The sequence below is a fragment of the Centropristis striata genome, chromosome 9 (genome assembly GCF_030273125.1).
Source record: "Centropristis striata isolate RG_2023a ecotype Rhode Island chromosome 9, C.striata_1.0, whole genome shotgun sequence".
Taxonomy (NCBI): domain Eukaryota; kingdom Metazoa; phylum Chordata; class Actinopteri; order Perciformes; family Serranidae; genus Centropristis; species Centropristis striata.
Genome location: NC_081525.1, coordinates 16,659,124 through 16,675,575, shown reverse-complemented (window position 1 = coordinate 16,675,575; position 16,452 = coordinate 16,659,124). Strand labels below are relative to the sequence as shown.

Below are 16,452 nucleotides of genomic sequence, written 5' to 3'. Positions count from 1 at the left end.
GACATTTTACAGTGTACAAATCTGTGAAAATAACTGACAGTGTTTTCAAATGACCTCAGACCTAGTTCGGCTGTTTCATGCTGCAGTGTCTTGTTACTCACCAGCCAACAGATACACTAATACCAATATGAACTATTAGTACATGCAACAGTCCTACTGGGTCATTTAGAAAAAGAAAAGGTCATGCAGTCCAGCAAACAAACTCACTTTGCACCAAAAATGTTACAGTATTCACAAGAGCAAAGATCTTTTTTCTTCATGTTATGTCTTTAGCTAAGTGACTGTGATGCACTTTACACAAATGATAAGCACACTAAAAATACAGCAGGAGATATGAATGCACAGAATGAGTCAGGTAGCAGTCATGTGAACAGTTCACGGCAGACGCAGGTTTTACCACCAAGACAACCCGAAGACGATGTAGTCAAACATTAAGTCCACGTTTCAAAATTCACAGTTATGTAATCGCTTAAAAAAACTGGGTTTCAGAACAAAAAGTATGTAATATTTCTTGTATGATGTAACAACATCATATAAAGTAGGGCGTATTACTCACTGATGCAAGTAAAAAATCATTTTCTGGGCTACTGTGTGAAGAAAAAAAGAAGTCCCCGAGAGTCACTGATCGTGGCGCTTCTGCAGGCTATCGTTACAGAAGAGGGGAAATGTGTGTTTTGTGGCGCTCGCGCGGCAGAAACTAATTGTTTCATTTACCTCCTGCAGTACTACGGGCCAGTCTCTCACCACAGACGTCCCTGACTCATCCCTGTAATGAGCTTTTTTTCATGCACTTTTGACCCTTCGGGCTCCGGGAGGTGAAATACTGCACAAAATGTCCATCGCTTACTGTATGTCGATGGCATCAATCCCTGAGACGTGAGACTGTAAGCGCTCTCTTACGGCTCTGTGTGTGTGTGTACTGTAAGCATGTTATCGGTAAGATGAATAATGTGCAATGACAGCAGTGGATGGTGAGCCTTTTAGCATTGTTGCTAGGATTTGATGATGTACAGAGGCAGGTTATATTGACTGTCACAGCTTCCCTGGCTCAAACTAAATTTGTCATTGGTTCACCCTGTTAATAAAAGACAAAGGGGTGATACTATGCAGTTTATTTGACTAACAAACATTGACGGAACACATTGAGCGCCCAAAGGCATGCTCCTCTCTCCACAGTTGGCTGCCCCTGTCAAAACTCAGAACCTGCTGCCAGATTGACCTTAAGGTCAATGGGTGCCACCGGCGCTGTGGCAACATCTCTGCTCCATGCAGCAGCAAAGCAATCAAAGAGAAAAGCAGCATATAAAACAAACAGGGAGGGAGGGGGGGAAAAAGTTAAACACCACCATGCCCTATCATTACAGAGCCTGAGTGTCATCTTCATGCAGTTTCTGGCAGCTCATGGGGATAAGCTGCAGAATAACACACACAATCGCACACTGGTGGCGTCAGAGCCCTGAAGAGTTAAAATATCCATTGCAAAAAATAGCTGCCTTCGGCTTTGACCTTCCATAAGGAAGAAAAGAGGATGGTTAGCATACCAGTGTCGCTCCTGTGACAGCAGCAGAAGCTGGAGACAGGCAAAGCCAACATTCCTCAGTTAACTGCCACCGTCCAAGAGAAATCTGGATTTTATAACATCGACATTTGTTTTGTTTCATTTTCTTCTGACCGTTTATTTCCCTCACGACTGAGTTCAATAGAATCCATGTGACAAAGCGGCACTATATGTCATGAAATGTAACTTATTACTGTAAATATGTCCCAGACTGATGCAAATGTATTGTGCCTTAAAAGAAGCTTGAGTCAAAGTGTCAGTGTACATGAAGGATATTCCTGTCATTATACAATCTTCATTTCAAAACCTAAATAAAACAGGATGCAAAAAACTGCTCATCCTTTTTGACATACAGTACTGTGCAAAAGTCTTAGGCAGGTGTGAAAAAATGCCTAGAAGAATAATGTTGGGTGGTTATACCAAATATTGATTTGATTTAGATTTTTGCATTTTGTTAATTGATAAAAAAATGTATTATTAACATCTTGTTTACTCAATTATTTTACAGCATTTTTTCACACCTGACTAAGACTTTTGCACAGTACTGTGTATTAAACTGAAAACAATATATTATTATTATCATATCTGGCACAAAAATGTGGAAAAGCAGATAATAGCCAAACATCACCTTAAAGTTTAAAGGCAAAACTAGTCCAACAGCTAGATCTGTGACAATCACTGCACTATAAAAGCTGTACAATATTTCTATAATTTGATTTGTATGAGCAATATTCTCTGTGCAATGGTCCATATCCAACTACTGACTCAGTCTACATTGTATATAATGTTCCTAAAGTTTCTTTATTCATTTTTGTTTTTATTGTTGATACTTTTTATATTTCTACTTGTTTATATTGTAAATTGTTAATACTCTAAATATATTTTTTACTTGTTTATTTGCTCATCTTTCTAGTTTATACTGCTGATTACTATTTATTATTTTTCGCTATCCACTTTGTTGCTGCAACTCTTGAAATTTCCCTGTTGTGGGACTAATAACGGGGATCTTAATCTTAATCTTAAAAGTCTATCAGTTAGTTTTGATGCTTTCCACATTAATTTTACATCTGCACGGCTTGCGTGGTGCTCAAAACAGCTTAGTGCTGTGTCCAAGCCTTATAGTGGGAGGAAAACTCCTTATATATCCGAAGAAGTACAAAAAATAGATAAATACGTAAAACAATTGAATAAGACACCTGGGATGTCAAACACAATACAGAATAACTAACCATAATCATACAGTATTATACGCTCAAAAATAGAGTGCTAACTATAGAGAGCCGAAGTGAAACTGCAGTGAAGCCTGGGTTTCAGAAATTAGAAACCCTCATTCAAAATCACGGTGACATTGATAACAATGCAAATTACAGAAGGGAACATAACGTTGCTGAATGTTGTGCTGCTCAGCTCATAATGTATGCTGAGAGAAGGATGGTACAGTTGAACAAGAATTTAAAGAAATAATTCACTCAAAAGCAATTTAAGTATAGTAGTACTCACATCAAGAAAAAGCTTTCTACCGGAGAAAAGCGCAGAGGAATGGAAGCATATCAGCAATCCAAACGAAAGACAGCAAAATGTTGTTATTTTTCAAGCATTATCCAAGTGTCTTGTATTGATTTATCGACTGATAAACACTGTGCTAGCAAGATAACGATCAAAAAATGACACAAAGTGAAAGTTTCTTCCAGTTGCTTTGTTCATTAAGGCTTTAATGAAAGAGGCCTAAATGCTCCCGGTGCACGTATTTACTAAGCATAACCTGTAAGAACATATTAGACCCACCTTCAAAATAAAACATGTAGCATTCAAAAGCACATGGACGTGTTAGCTCAGTCCACCACAGAATTTACAAGAAGACTGTCAAAATACGATGCCTTAAATAAAGCCTTTACTCTCCTTTACAAGAATTCATTAAAATATGCAATGATTAAGATGGAATAGTGGCATTAGAACGGGTGAGAGGCCACCAAATTTAAGCTTTTAAGGCAAAAATCGCCTGCCCCCGGACCCCCCTACTTTGTTAAGGTCCCCCCATTATAGTCTCAGTAAATCCTGTGGGAAACACAGGTTCTAAAGCTTGTTTTGCAGTCGAGTGTCATTTTTTATACTTTCTAAACTGCTGAATGATATTTACACGCGCACACCATCCAGCAAACAAATAACCCTTTACCCTCGCTGCTGAAAAAAATCAGACACTGTAGAAAACCTGTTTAATTTACGGTAAATCCTGTGGTTGCCAGGACTTCACAGAAAAAAATACAGTGAGTGGGTTTTCTAGAGTAAATTTAAATATAAATATTATCAAAAACTCTATTTTTGACTGAATAGTCCCTTTATTTTTAGGGTTATTGTGTCCTTGTGACATTATGGTATTTCTCATGTTTCTACAGTTTAAAAGTTTTGTACTACTCCTTGATTTTACAGTAATTAAAAGCGTCTACTACGGTGATATTCAATTTTTTATTTTACGCCCTATTTCTGATGCAATTTGACAGTGTTTTACTGTAATTTCATTACATTTTCTTACAGTGTAGAGGAAACACTGGAATATGTGTATTAACTGTTTATCCATGTATATATCAATTCATTTCTGAACCCTGATACACAGTGAAGAGGTGATGAGGGCTCCTGAAGGCATGAAGGATTGAAATGTGGAGGCCATCCCTTGAGATGCCTTCAGAGTTTGAGGCTCATAAGGGGAGCAGAGGAAAGGTTAGCAACCCTATCATACTCTCGGGGAGCTGAGACACCGCCAGGGTGGTCTAGAGTCTGCATTCTCTGCGACCGTTCGGCAGACGCCATTATCAGTGGGAGACTTGGGAGCGAGCGGTGAGGGCCTATCATTCTGCCATGTTGTGACAGCGAGTGCCATCCGCAATGCTCTGCCTGTTGAGAGATGGGAGTGTCATGGCATGGCTTGACTGGCACAGTGTGAAGTGAGGCCTCCTTAGGGCACTCATGTGGAAGGATCCATCTCAGCAGCATTTCAAGCACTTGGCTTCAGCTAAACTGTCAGCAGACTTCAATAATGCCCATTTGTTTTGTATGGACATGACAACTTATTACACAGACATCAAGCTATTTAACAGTAGGAATAGAAATAAACAAACAGACCAATGTGTGCAATGCTGCATCTTGTCTGCTGACAGAACCAAGTGGAAGATGCTACAAGTTTACCAACTCAGACCAGAACTTAGATCATAGACTGTATAAAAGAAGTAGAAAGAGCCTCTAACTACTTTGAACTTGGAATACTTTTAATGGGCAGCAGCTGCACAAAGAAGTCATTGTATAGAGGTCTATGAGAAAATTACCCTACTTCTCACTTGATTTGTTACGTCAGTAAACATTTTCCTAATGTGTTTACGCTCTCAATCGCTAGTTAACGTCTTCTTCAACACACCGGTGGTTGTTTTTTTAAATTATGGTGCCATTTAGAGTAAAGGCATTGTATTTTTTAGGGAGGGGCTATCTTGTGTTTGGAAGGTGAAGCTATTGTATCCATAGCATTGTGTATATTTAAATAGTAGTGGCAAAACGGACCCCCCATGGCTCAGCAAGCATATGACATGCAGAAAAAGGGACATTTGGTTACGTTACAGTATATACAAGTGTGGTCACATACATGGATTAATAAAAGTTCTGCAGCACTGTGGTCATTAGATTGGCCTGGTCTTAATCTGCAGCGGGAAACTGCCTGCAACCACTTCATGCACGTCATGCAGTGACCAGATCATTTAAGGTTGTTTTTTTTATACCAAACACACATGCAAAAATAAAATTATATTGATAGGACGTTCAAGTTTGAATCTTGTTATTATCCTAGTGATTATTTTTCAGGTAAACCTAGTAATTGTTACTTTTTTCTGGTAAGTACATTTTGTTTTAAGCCAAAATGTGCATCCTAATTAATATCAAAGTCAAAATGAATTATGGAAGCACCTTGCTAACCAAGCTTGTTGAAAACTTAACCTGATGCTCCACCATTCCGTCCAAATATAGGTACCTCTAGCTCCAAAAACCAAAATGGCAACGGCCAAAATGCCAAACACTAGACTTCAACATGGCAGCCAATAAACAGATGGGTGACGTTGGGGTGGCTACATCCACTTCTTTTATACAGTGTATGGTTTAGGTCCTTTGGTACAATAGAACAGGACTCTGCCAAACTCAGGCATACCCAAGTCAGGTTTGGAACCTGGTGACGACCTCTAGTCTCACTTGTCATCTGACAATCTAAAAACACATGTATGACTCCAGAGTGTAATAATGCACCCGTGAACTGTGACGTCCATGTCTCAGGGTCACACACTCTCTCCTTACAGGCACCAAAGAGCAGCCCGGTTCATGTCATTTTTCTAGACAGCATTAACAAACACACGCTTCAGTCTCCAACATGCACACAAACAAAGAGACGGCTTCAGTGCACTTCACTGACTGACTGTTAATTGAGGTGGAACCATGACTGTAAGTGAGTCACACATCTTTGGTCCCAGAAGTTCTGGCACTGCCAGAAGGCAGCCTAGTGACAGTTGAGTAGCTCTCCTTCCTCAGTTAAACCCCCCTTACACACACACACACACACACACACACACACACACACACACACACACACACACACACACTCTTGATGCAGGGAAGTTTATCATGGTGGTAAGTGTGGTAAGTGTATGGAGCTGGGGCTTTCAATATTTTATTTACAATGCTGCACATTATCGTTACGCAGCGCGTGGATGAATCAGACAGGAAGAGCTTTTTAATTTCAACTTGGATCTTATCACAGCGGATTGAATCAGATCAGAATGAGGTGCAGCTTTAATGGAGGTAGTGCATTAGAGTTTAATTGGGACAAAAATGTCACTGCCTAATGTGGAACAAAATTCTTCCCTGGTTTCTCCATTGGTTGTACAGTGGAAAACTAGGAAAGTGCATCTGCACTCGTGAGTACTTTTCTCCTCAACAAATTCACTGCAAGATAATCTTCTCTTCTCTAATCTTAGTGGCCATCATGATAAAATACAAAATAACTGAACCAAATAACAATTAAATAACTTAAACCTCCTGTTAAAAAAATCTAAATATCGCTAAAATGTCATGTAAAACCATTGTATTTGATATGTAGGTATTTCCAATGTACATAAAACAGTTTTAACATGCATTTTTTTAAAATGAAAAATTAGTGTATTATCCTAGTTGAACCATGATCTGTTAGAGGTAAACAACACCATTGCACTAAATATTGATTGAAATGGCAAATTCTTAAGCGTACCCACCAAGTGGTGGTTGGGTTGGTTAGGTTAGCCTCAAAACCTTTAACACTTGAAATGACTGTTTTCAGTTACCTTATTTTGGAAAAATTTCAGTTTTACTGCTTTTAGTCCTGTCTCATTAAGCCTAAAGTAGTTGTTCTTGTTTGTGTGGAACTTTAAAACAAAAAGTAATCATTGTGATAAAGTACAGTGTGGTTCATTTCTTCACTGAATTTACAGAGCAATTACTGGAATCTATTGTGATGCAGTTTATAATGTTACAGTGCCATATGTCTTTAAAGCTGCTGTAGACAGAATTCAGAGCATAGTGATTGCTTGCACACTGCTCTTAACATGACGGTGCTGAACAAGTGGCTAGCAGCTAATGTTGCTAATGCCAGCTATAAGCTAATAGCAGGTGGCCATTATTCTTCTGTGACGACGCTGAGGGTCGGGAAGGCCATACCAGCTACCTCAAGAATTTGTTGCGATTTATCTTCAACAAAGAGAAGCTCGGATTAAAACACACATGGAAAGAGCGAGACTTCATTCTCTGGTCAGGATGCCATTAGTCCACTATATCTTTACATGGTGAACAGTTGTTTACTGTTACATTAATGTTTATTAAAGTGACTTTCTATTGAGAAAGTCTCTAAATCAGGTACTGTGTGATTTACTTACAACACCAGACACATCTACTGCATGTTAAAGGGGAAATAATAACCTACGGGGCCTGGAAATATGTCACTGTTTGCTCTTTTGCTTGTTTTGTTTTTGCATCTTTGTGCATATTAGCAGAATATGACTGCTAATTCTCAGCCAGCTGCTCCAAACAGTTTGCCAAAGCTACCAATCTCTGTCTATGAAGTATGTGAATACAAATTGGTACTGGAAAAAACAAAGAATCAGATGTGAAAGAGTTTGTGTTGTGTTGATTTTAATAAGGACCTAAAGGCATTTACTAAATGTGTAAAAATCCAAATTTTTTAGACAATGTACAAAATAAAGCACCCTGGATGTTATAGAATCTCAGCAGGAAGGATGGTGATGCGTTTGATTACTAGAAATGCTCCAGAGCTCGGTGTGAATTAGAGGTCACTGTGGTCAAAGCTTCTGTTGCCTCCACCGAAGCAGCGCTGCTGCTCTGTTGCTTGATGAGCGCACTATTTTGACACTCATCTGGGCCTCCTTGTTAACTCCCCCACAACAGATCTGATGTGCTTAGACAGGCCTACGCTGCATATTAGTGGGGCTGGTTGGGCGCAGATTGCAGTGCAGCACACTTGAACGATTTAGCATGAACACGCTCTCTTGTGTTTCCTCCAATCAGCGTGAAAGACTTAAAATTGAGGACAGAAAGTGTTATTAAAATCTTAGAACGGGATCATAAACATTGTGTGATGTGGGGCCAAAAATATGTAAGTATCTATCCCAACCAGGCAGTTCACCTGATGATAGGTTAGCTGCTCCTTTACAGCTAAAAGTGTGGTAATCAGGCTTAAGTTTTAAAGCAAAATGACTTCTTTTTCAACCAATTACTATTGGTGGGGGGTGCCGTTATGGTGTTCAATACTGACAAAGACCCCCAATGACATAATGCAAGCCTGATGATCTGACCCCAAGCCTTACAAACACCATCGCTAACATTAAGGCTGGGGTAGGCAGTTTTTCTTTGACATCATTGGGCAAAAACCCATAATACCACAATACTAGACTTTTGTAGCTTTTCTTGGCTCTGTTTTCAGGTTTTAGAAAATCTGGCCCATTCGGAAAGCCTTTAGCCAATCACAGATCATTTCAAAGGGAGGGCGCTCCTTTGGGCTGTTCTACAAATGCAGATGGTTAAATCCGGATTCAGTGGCGGAAAAAATCATGCATAAAAAGTTGTCTGCCTACATGCCAACTGCCTACACTGCAAAGCAACCCCCAAAAAAAGCAATATGGGTAAAGTGTTCAATAGACAGCATAACAATTAATCCATCTTTTAACTTTACCCAAAGGCTCATGGTTGTGGCTAATAAGAAAACCTGATGGTTAACTGTTTACTTTACAAACACTCTGCTGGCATGTACCTGATTGGCCAACGCCTTGCCAGATGACATCAAACTGTGACGATATCGGTCATTTTTTATGTCATTTTAATTTTGTTAGTTTTCAAAGGGCTTTTTCTGTTTCATTTGATTTGCTTAGTTTTAGTTTGATTTTGTTTGGGCCACAACTGTGTAGGAATTCTTTAATATTTAAGGTGTAAGATTTTCACGCTACTCTTCACGCTGTAGCAATCGCAGCATATTATGGGCATTCCTGGAATGTTAAATTTGTTCTCAATGTTACAAGAGTTGACGGAAATGCAACCAGTCGCTTTTTGTCACTAGTGATATATTTAAGCTAAAAAACTAAAATTAAAATTACTTATGTTCGTATTAACTTTTCATTTTTATGACATTTTTAACCAGTCAATATCATTTTGGTTCCATTTCCAAAAAAAAAAAAATGTTCTCACTCTCAAGATCTTAAATGCAAATCAGTTACAGTACACACACAAGCACACTTTCTGGCAACTCAACCTAAAAAAATAAATAAGAATTCAACCATGCCGTTCCCACGCAACTCTCAGGGACATGTCTCTTTACCACAATACTTCAGTTTCAATAGTCCAGCTGAAACCTATTTATTTTAACTCATACACTTCCTTATTTCTTTCACTGTCTGTTTTCTCATGCATTCATGCCATGCGATCACACAGCAGTTGTGCAGGCTATAAGTGTAATTTGCATGCCCTCCGTGTGAAATAAAGTGCTGGGAATGCAAAGCTTAACAGGCTACAACCTGTTTTCTGACACAGATGGTAATTAATGAAATTTAAAATTTAGAATTTAAATTTAAATAAATTATCTTGGTAGCTCTCTGGTAGAGCGCGTACCACTGAGTCCTTGTCGCAGCAGACCCGGGTTCGAATCCAGCCTGAGGTCCCTTTGTCTTCCCCTCATCCCTGCACTGTAGGCTTCAGGTTTGATTTCATGACAGGGCACAGACATCTCCCTGTTCATCAGAGTCATTTGAAAACACCTCTCTAGACAGGAACTTTGCACAGATACACATTTTTGGAGTGTTGAGTGGAGGGCGACTTTGGGTAATAAAAGCTTGGACCTTTGTGGTGTAAATGATGAACAACTTTTACACATGTCTAATGACATTCATGACATTCTGTGCAATTATACTCATTCATACTCAACATTTCTGATTTGCAGTGGTGGAAAGTAAGTACATTTCATTTCATACATTCAGTAAATTTACTCAAGTACTGTATTTATGTACTTTACATGAGTATTTCCATTTTATGTCACTTTATACTTCTACTCCACTACATTTTAGGCAAATATTGTACTTTTTACTCCACTACATTTAGCTGACAGCTTTAGTTACTTTACAGGTCGAGAGTTAACATAAAACATGATCAATTTAAAGTAAAGATAATTAACAGTGGGTCCATTCTGCATAACAAGCACTTTTTTACTTTTGCTAATTTAAGTACATTTTGATGCTGATACTTTTGTACTTTTACTTAAGTTTTGAATGCAGGACTTTTACTTGTAGCGGAGTAATTTCACAGTATTGTGATAGTACTTTTACTTAAGTAAGAGATCTGAAAACTTTTTCTACCACTGCTGATTTGAATCTGGTATGACAAGAACAGAATGAAGAGCATTATCATTATAATCAGGTCTGGCTTAATTTTTTGCTGTCGCAGGATAAAGCAAACAAACTGTAACACAAACTTAGTTAACTGTGTCAAATAACAAATGGCATCTAAGATGAAGTGGAAAGAGAACAAATGGGAATTATATAATGATCACATTTCATTACCCACTGTTATGCCACAGAGAATACCAACTAAAGCAAACAAAATTGTTTTGATGTCTGTGAAGCATCAGTGCCGGCTGAATGTTTGCAGGAATGCTACTTAGATTTTTATGAATGAGCAGCGACGTCCACTGCAATTTCATCTGGGAGGCGAGCACACATAAGGTCCCCCTTGCTGATTCCAAATTTAACATCAGGGGGGGGAAGTTTCCTCTCCCAGACGATTTGAAAGGGAGAGAGCGGGCCGAGGTGGCCTATTGATTTTGGAGAGCTGGCTCTGTAATTGCTTGCGCGCAGAAAGCTGTAAATCAAGAGCGCTCGTTACTCTTTGCTTATACAAGCGGAAGATTACTGTGCAGCAGTTGTGCCAATGCTGGAGTACGAAACCTGGCCCGTGACACAGACCAGTGTTGTGTTGGAGAATAATGCATTGAAAGAGCCCGAGCACGGACTGACAGGAGCAGCTGGGCAGGGGGAAAAGGTCAACCTGAGTTAATCAGCTAGAATCAGCATCAGCTGAGGAGAGAGTAACAGTGTGTGTGTGTGTGTGTGTGTGTGTGCATATGCCCGTAGTACTGAAAAATAAACAATCAAATGGAACTCTTTTTCCATGTGCAAAAAGCTCTCAGAGAGAACCCAACAGCAAAAGGGCATCATGATAGATGCTGTCTTAAACTGCAAAAACAGGGTTAAGTCAACAAAATGTCTGATACATAACTTTCCATGATTAATGCATGTCATGTATGTGTACTCTGCTGAGACACAGGTGGTGTGGCTCCTCAGCCGTAACTCAAAAAAGCTTGCAGCAGGTTGTGATAAAAATACACGTAGAGCGACTTTGACCCTGACAGGTAAAAGCACCACGACAGCCATACATTAGTTAGTATGACTGTTCAGCCGCTCATTCGCAAGCTGGGCTCTCACCGAGCTGTACAGGTGCACATCAATTTTTCAAGTCATGTTGACAAAAGCTTTCAGACTCCTGCTCTGATATATGCTGCACGTTTTTTACCCAACAAAGGTGTGCACTTATACTACATTTTATTTAGGAAAAAATGCCATGCATTTCAGCAGATGGTCACCCCGCATCCTAAAAAGTGTTTGTACTTCTATACCATGTGTTTATGTGGGCTTCTGTGCATTTCCAGTATGTATACTTATGTGTGTGTGTGTGTACATGAAACACTTCATATAAAAGAATAAATGAAAGAAAAACAGATGCTTTCTCATTGTGCTCTAGATTCTTTTACCTCTGAATTCAAACATATCTTGAACACTCATGACCTCTACCACTGACGGCAAGCAGTATGTAGAGGAGAGAAAATGTTCTGTACAACTACACACAACAAATATGCTTCTGTTTTTGCTACTGTTGAAGCAACATTATGAAAAAAAAAAGGTATTTTGGGGGCGTCTTGGTACCTCAATGCATATCACTAAGGCTGAGTCCTGATCGCAGTGGACCCAGGTTCAAATCCGCACCAAGGTACCTTTGCTGCAGGTCTTCCCCGCTGTTTCCCCCTTCCAATCTCTCTGTCACTGTCTAATAAAACATGAAAATGCCCAAAAAATATCTTTAAGAAAAGAGGGGAAAAAAGAGAAGGAATTGTTGCTTTTTATGATTTAGCAACCCCCTACAATTTCAGAGTGGTACACCGAAGTGGCAACCTCCTGTGTATTATTTCAAACGGCCAGCAGGAGGCAACTCCACTGGTTCCAAAAAGAAGTCCCTTCGTATGAAAGTCAATAGGCTGAAAATGGTTCAGGTATACTAAAATACACTATAAGGAGCTAGCTGTTTTGAATTGAGGATGTAATTCTGGCTCCAAAAGAGACAAGATGGCAAAATCCAGATTTCAAAACGGTTGTCCAAAACCAAATGGTAAATGGACCTGCACTTATATAGCGATTTTCAAGTCTTTGCGCTTTACACTACAGACATTGTCATTCATACTGGTGGCTAAGGCTAACCTAAACGGTGCCACCTGCCACCATCGTGAATTCATTCACACACCAATGAACACAGCATCAGGAGCAATTTGGGCTTCAGTATCTTACACAAGACTACTTCGTCACAGTGGCTACATCACCTTCTTTTATACAGTCTATGGCAAGGGTCTGCAACCTTTACTAACAAAAGAGCCATTGTTGACCACAAAAAGAGAAAAAATGTCAGAATTCAAGCACCAAACCTTAATTTTAGCCTTACAATGCCTACTAAATCTAAATTAGCTTACCAACATTACTATTTGTACCCAAGTACAAATAGGAGTCTGGACACCGAAGAAATATCTCATGAGATTTGGGATCAATAGTTAGCCTAGCGAGGAAACTAAAAACTAGACGTGAAGTTGGCAAAGTTTAGAGGTTAAGGCGCCAGGCCGTAGACTTTCGTAAGCTATGATGCACATTCTTGTTGACTTAAAATGTAAAGAAATAATTGATACTTTTCTTCATTTTTTTTTTTTACAATTTTCACAGCACAGGGAGCCACTGCAGATAGCCTAAAGAGCCACATGTGGATCTGTAGCCTCAGGTTGCCTACCCCTCGTCTATAGGGTCACAGTAACAAGGCCTTTGACACAATCCGGTTATCTCTTGATGGGAAGTTTGCACAGACAGCCATCAGCAGCTGGTCTCTACAGACTGTCAACCCTGTAATACAATGTCTGCATTCTTCTCCAGACTGTTAAATGTCTATATGATTGGTCAAAAGGGCATTTCACCATATTTTATGAGCACATAATGTCATGTTATTACAGTATCACATTTAACACCAGCACCCATGAACACACTGACTTACCACAACACTGAGCATACTAGAAATCACCAAGTCATAATTTACTCACTTGCCTTTAATGTGTATCATTTGAGAACCACATGGTTCATTTCCTTTTACTCTGTATCCGCTATGTTTCCCCTGTGTGGTGCAATAATTTTCACTCTGTGCGTGGTACACCCATTTAACTCCCTCTAACCAGGCAGCCAGGAGTCACCAAACCAAAGGAGCAAAGAACTGCAACCAACTGTCTTTTGTCTGTCTTTGTCACACTGCACACTCCCTCAAAAATAGCATGTTCAAGTGTTATTTCTCGCAAATGTAGCATCTTTCATTGCCATTCTACTGGTCTGAAAAAGACTATATTCAAAGATGAGCTCTGAAACACATTTTCCCTCAACATTAAAGTCACTATCTTACATGTGGTGACATAATAGGTCAGTGGGTGTAAATATGTGCGTCTTGTGTGAGGTCACAGACCCGCATCTGGAGCTATATGAAAAGCTTGGTCAATAATTTATCATCTTAGCCCTGTTTGCAGTCTTACATATGCATCCTTTAATAAATAAATGAAACAGACAACATGTAGACATAGTAACTACACAGTAAATAAGCCACACGATATAAAAAGTGAATATTTAGACTTAAATATAATACACCGGTTATGCCAGTGTCAGTACATCTGCAGGCCTCACAGAGAACAACCTTTCAGGTATTACATTATTGCTCGAATATGTCACTAGAGATAAGATCTGCATGGTGTTAAAAGCCCCTCTGAGCCTTGCTTCCCCAAACACAATTGGTTAGGTTTTTTTATCCGCCTGTCCTACATTTATTGTGTGTCAAACAATTTAGTGAACTGCCCAAGGCTTTGACTTTTTGAAGTTGCTCTTAATATCGTTTAATATCAACTAATGATTTAGGTCAAGTCTCATTTTGTCATGAGTGCAAAACATTTTGAAAAGATCCAACATAGTCTGTTTCCTGCTCGAAGCTAATTTGCTACGATAAAAACTTTTGTTCGCATCAATAAAATAATTAAACTATCCTGTTCTTCGTTGGGGTTTCTCTCCATTAGTTTTTATGTATTTCAGTGGTGGTAGAAGAAGTTCTCTGAGCCTTTACTTACTCAAAATTACCAGTACCAGTAAAAACAACATTAGATTAATAATTAAATATATCATAATTTATATTGTTAGCTAGTTCAGTTGTTTCCAATCTAAAATAAATCTGAAGGGTTGTGTGATAAGTAAGGGCTGTAAAAAATAAATAAAAACAAAACAAAAATTTAAAAAGTAAAATAAAATTGTAAAAATTCTGCTGCAAATATGTACAGTATAAAACACTCTAGTTTTAAACTTCTCACAACACTTGAAAAAAGAAGTAGCCCAAACCAGAACAACTGGTTTCATCTATCACACTGTATTATCATTTACAAGTTAGTGTCTGTTTCTTTTATGCACTCCAAGGATTCAGTTTTTCACTTTAGATGAGCGGTTTTGAGAGACAGATTAAAAAACAACAACAGTAACAATAAAAACCTCTTAAACCAGCCACACACAGAGAGCAAACTAAATGATGTATTGTTGGAGGAACAACTCTGAAGTAGCATCACCTTGGCGCCTACTGAGAATTGGTCTATGGGATTGTTGCATTTGATTTTGGATCATTGCAGAAGATAAGCTCTGTGGCAAACACACGTATCTGATGATGACATGATTTGTTCAGCAGAATAATCTTCACAAATTAACACCACTTTTTGTGATGTTGTTTGAAGCGTTAACGAAGCCGACGAAAGTAAAAAGCTAACGTTATGTGAACTCCACCACAATCGCATGACTTAAACGTTACAGCCGTTAGCTACAGACACTGTCCGACAAGCTAACCAGCAGTTTTAAATGGCAAATGGAGTGCATTTATATAGCGCTTTTATCCAAATCGCTTTACACTACACACTGCGCTCATTCACCCGTTCACACACACATTCATGCTGGTGGCCGAGGCTACCAGAACACACTGGTGTCACCTGCCACCATTGGGAATTCATTCACACACCAATGAACGCAGCATCAGGAACCATTTGGGGTTCAGTATTTTGCTCAAGGGTACTTCCACATGTAGGCTGCCATGGTCTGGGATCGAACCACCGGCCTTCCGCGCTCTACCAACTGAGCCACAGCCGCCGTTTTGACAAACTACCAAATCCGTAGCCTAATAAATTGTTTATTAACATAATCTACAATCTACAAGAGCTTGCAAGAGCAGCGAAAACACGATTAGAGGCTGTGCGGCAGACTAGAGAGAGAGTTCCCGTCCCTGTCCGGTGTGATGACTTTTAATGTCCCCGACAACCACTGTAGTCTCATATAGCCACTTGTTAGCAACCGTCTTTTTAAGCCACAGTCAACATTATATAGACAGAAAAGCATTCATCATATAATCTTTGTGTAAAATTGGTGGTATGGGCTTTTAATATGAAAACTAACAGCAACTATTGCTTCCAGGTGAATGCAGTGTTGTAAAAAGTACCATATATAAATACTGAAGTAAAGTACAAGTACCTAATAATCAAACGCATGACTTGAGTAAGTTTCCATCCAAATGTATCGCACATTTTAACCAAATTTTAAAAATATATATTTTCTGGGATGTCCCATTCAGTGCATCAGCTCTTTTGTCGACAAGGACAAAAACCATTTCGAGGGAGTGCAATTGAGGAATCTTTAAAAAATTTCGGCCTTTTAATTCAGCCTTTTATTATGCATACTGCAAAAAGAACAGGTGAACGGAAACATGGCTCGTGTGTATTTGTGTGTCCAGGTGTAAAGTGGTGTTGGTATCATACTTGTGTGATCCGTGGCTTGTAGGGCGAGCTGCTCTCCAGGTCCGCCAGGATGCTGGTGAGGGAGTCGATCTCTGCATCCAGACTGGAGCGTCTCTCCTCCAGAGTCTTCTCCGGTCCTTTCATCTGTGAGCAAACATCACAGGTACGTATAATA

The 16,452-nt window shown here is 39.2% G+C and overlaps 1 protein-coding gene across 1 annotated transcript in view; it reads right to left on the bottom strand.

Annotated features, from left to right (window-relative positions):
* The window catches only part of lpp (LIM domain containing preferred translocation partner in lipoma), a 203,641-nt gene that overhangs the window by 90,859 nt on the left and 96,330 nt on the right, over positions 1-16,452 (bottom strand). The window contains exon 6 of the mRNA XM_059340573.1: positions 16,299-16,421. Within this exon, the coding sequence (XP_059196556.1) occupies positions 16,299-16,421 (123 nt within the window). The remainder of the gene's footprint in view (positions 1-16,298; positions 16,422-16,452) is intronic.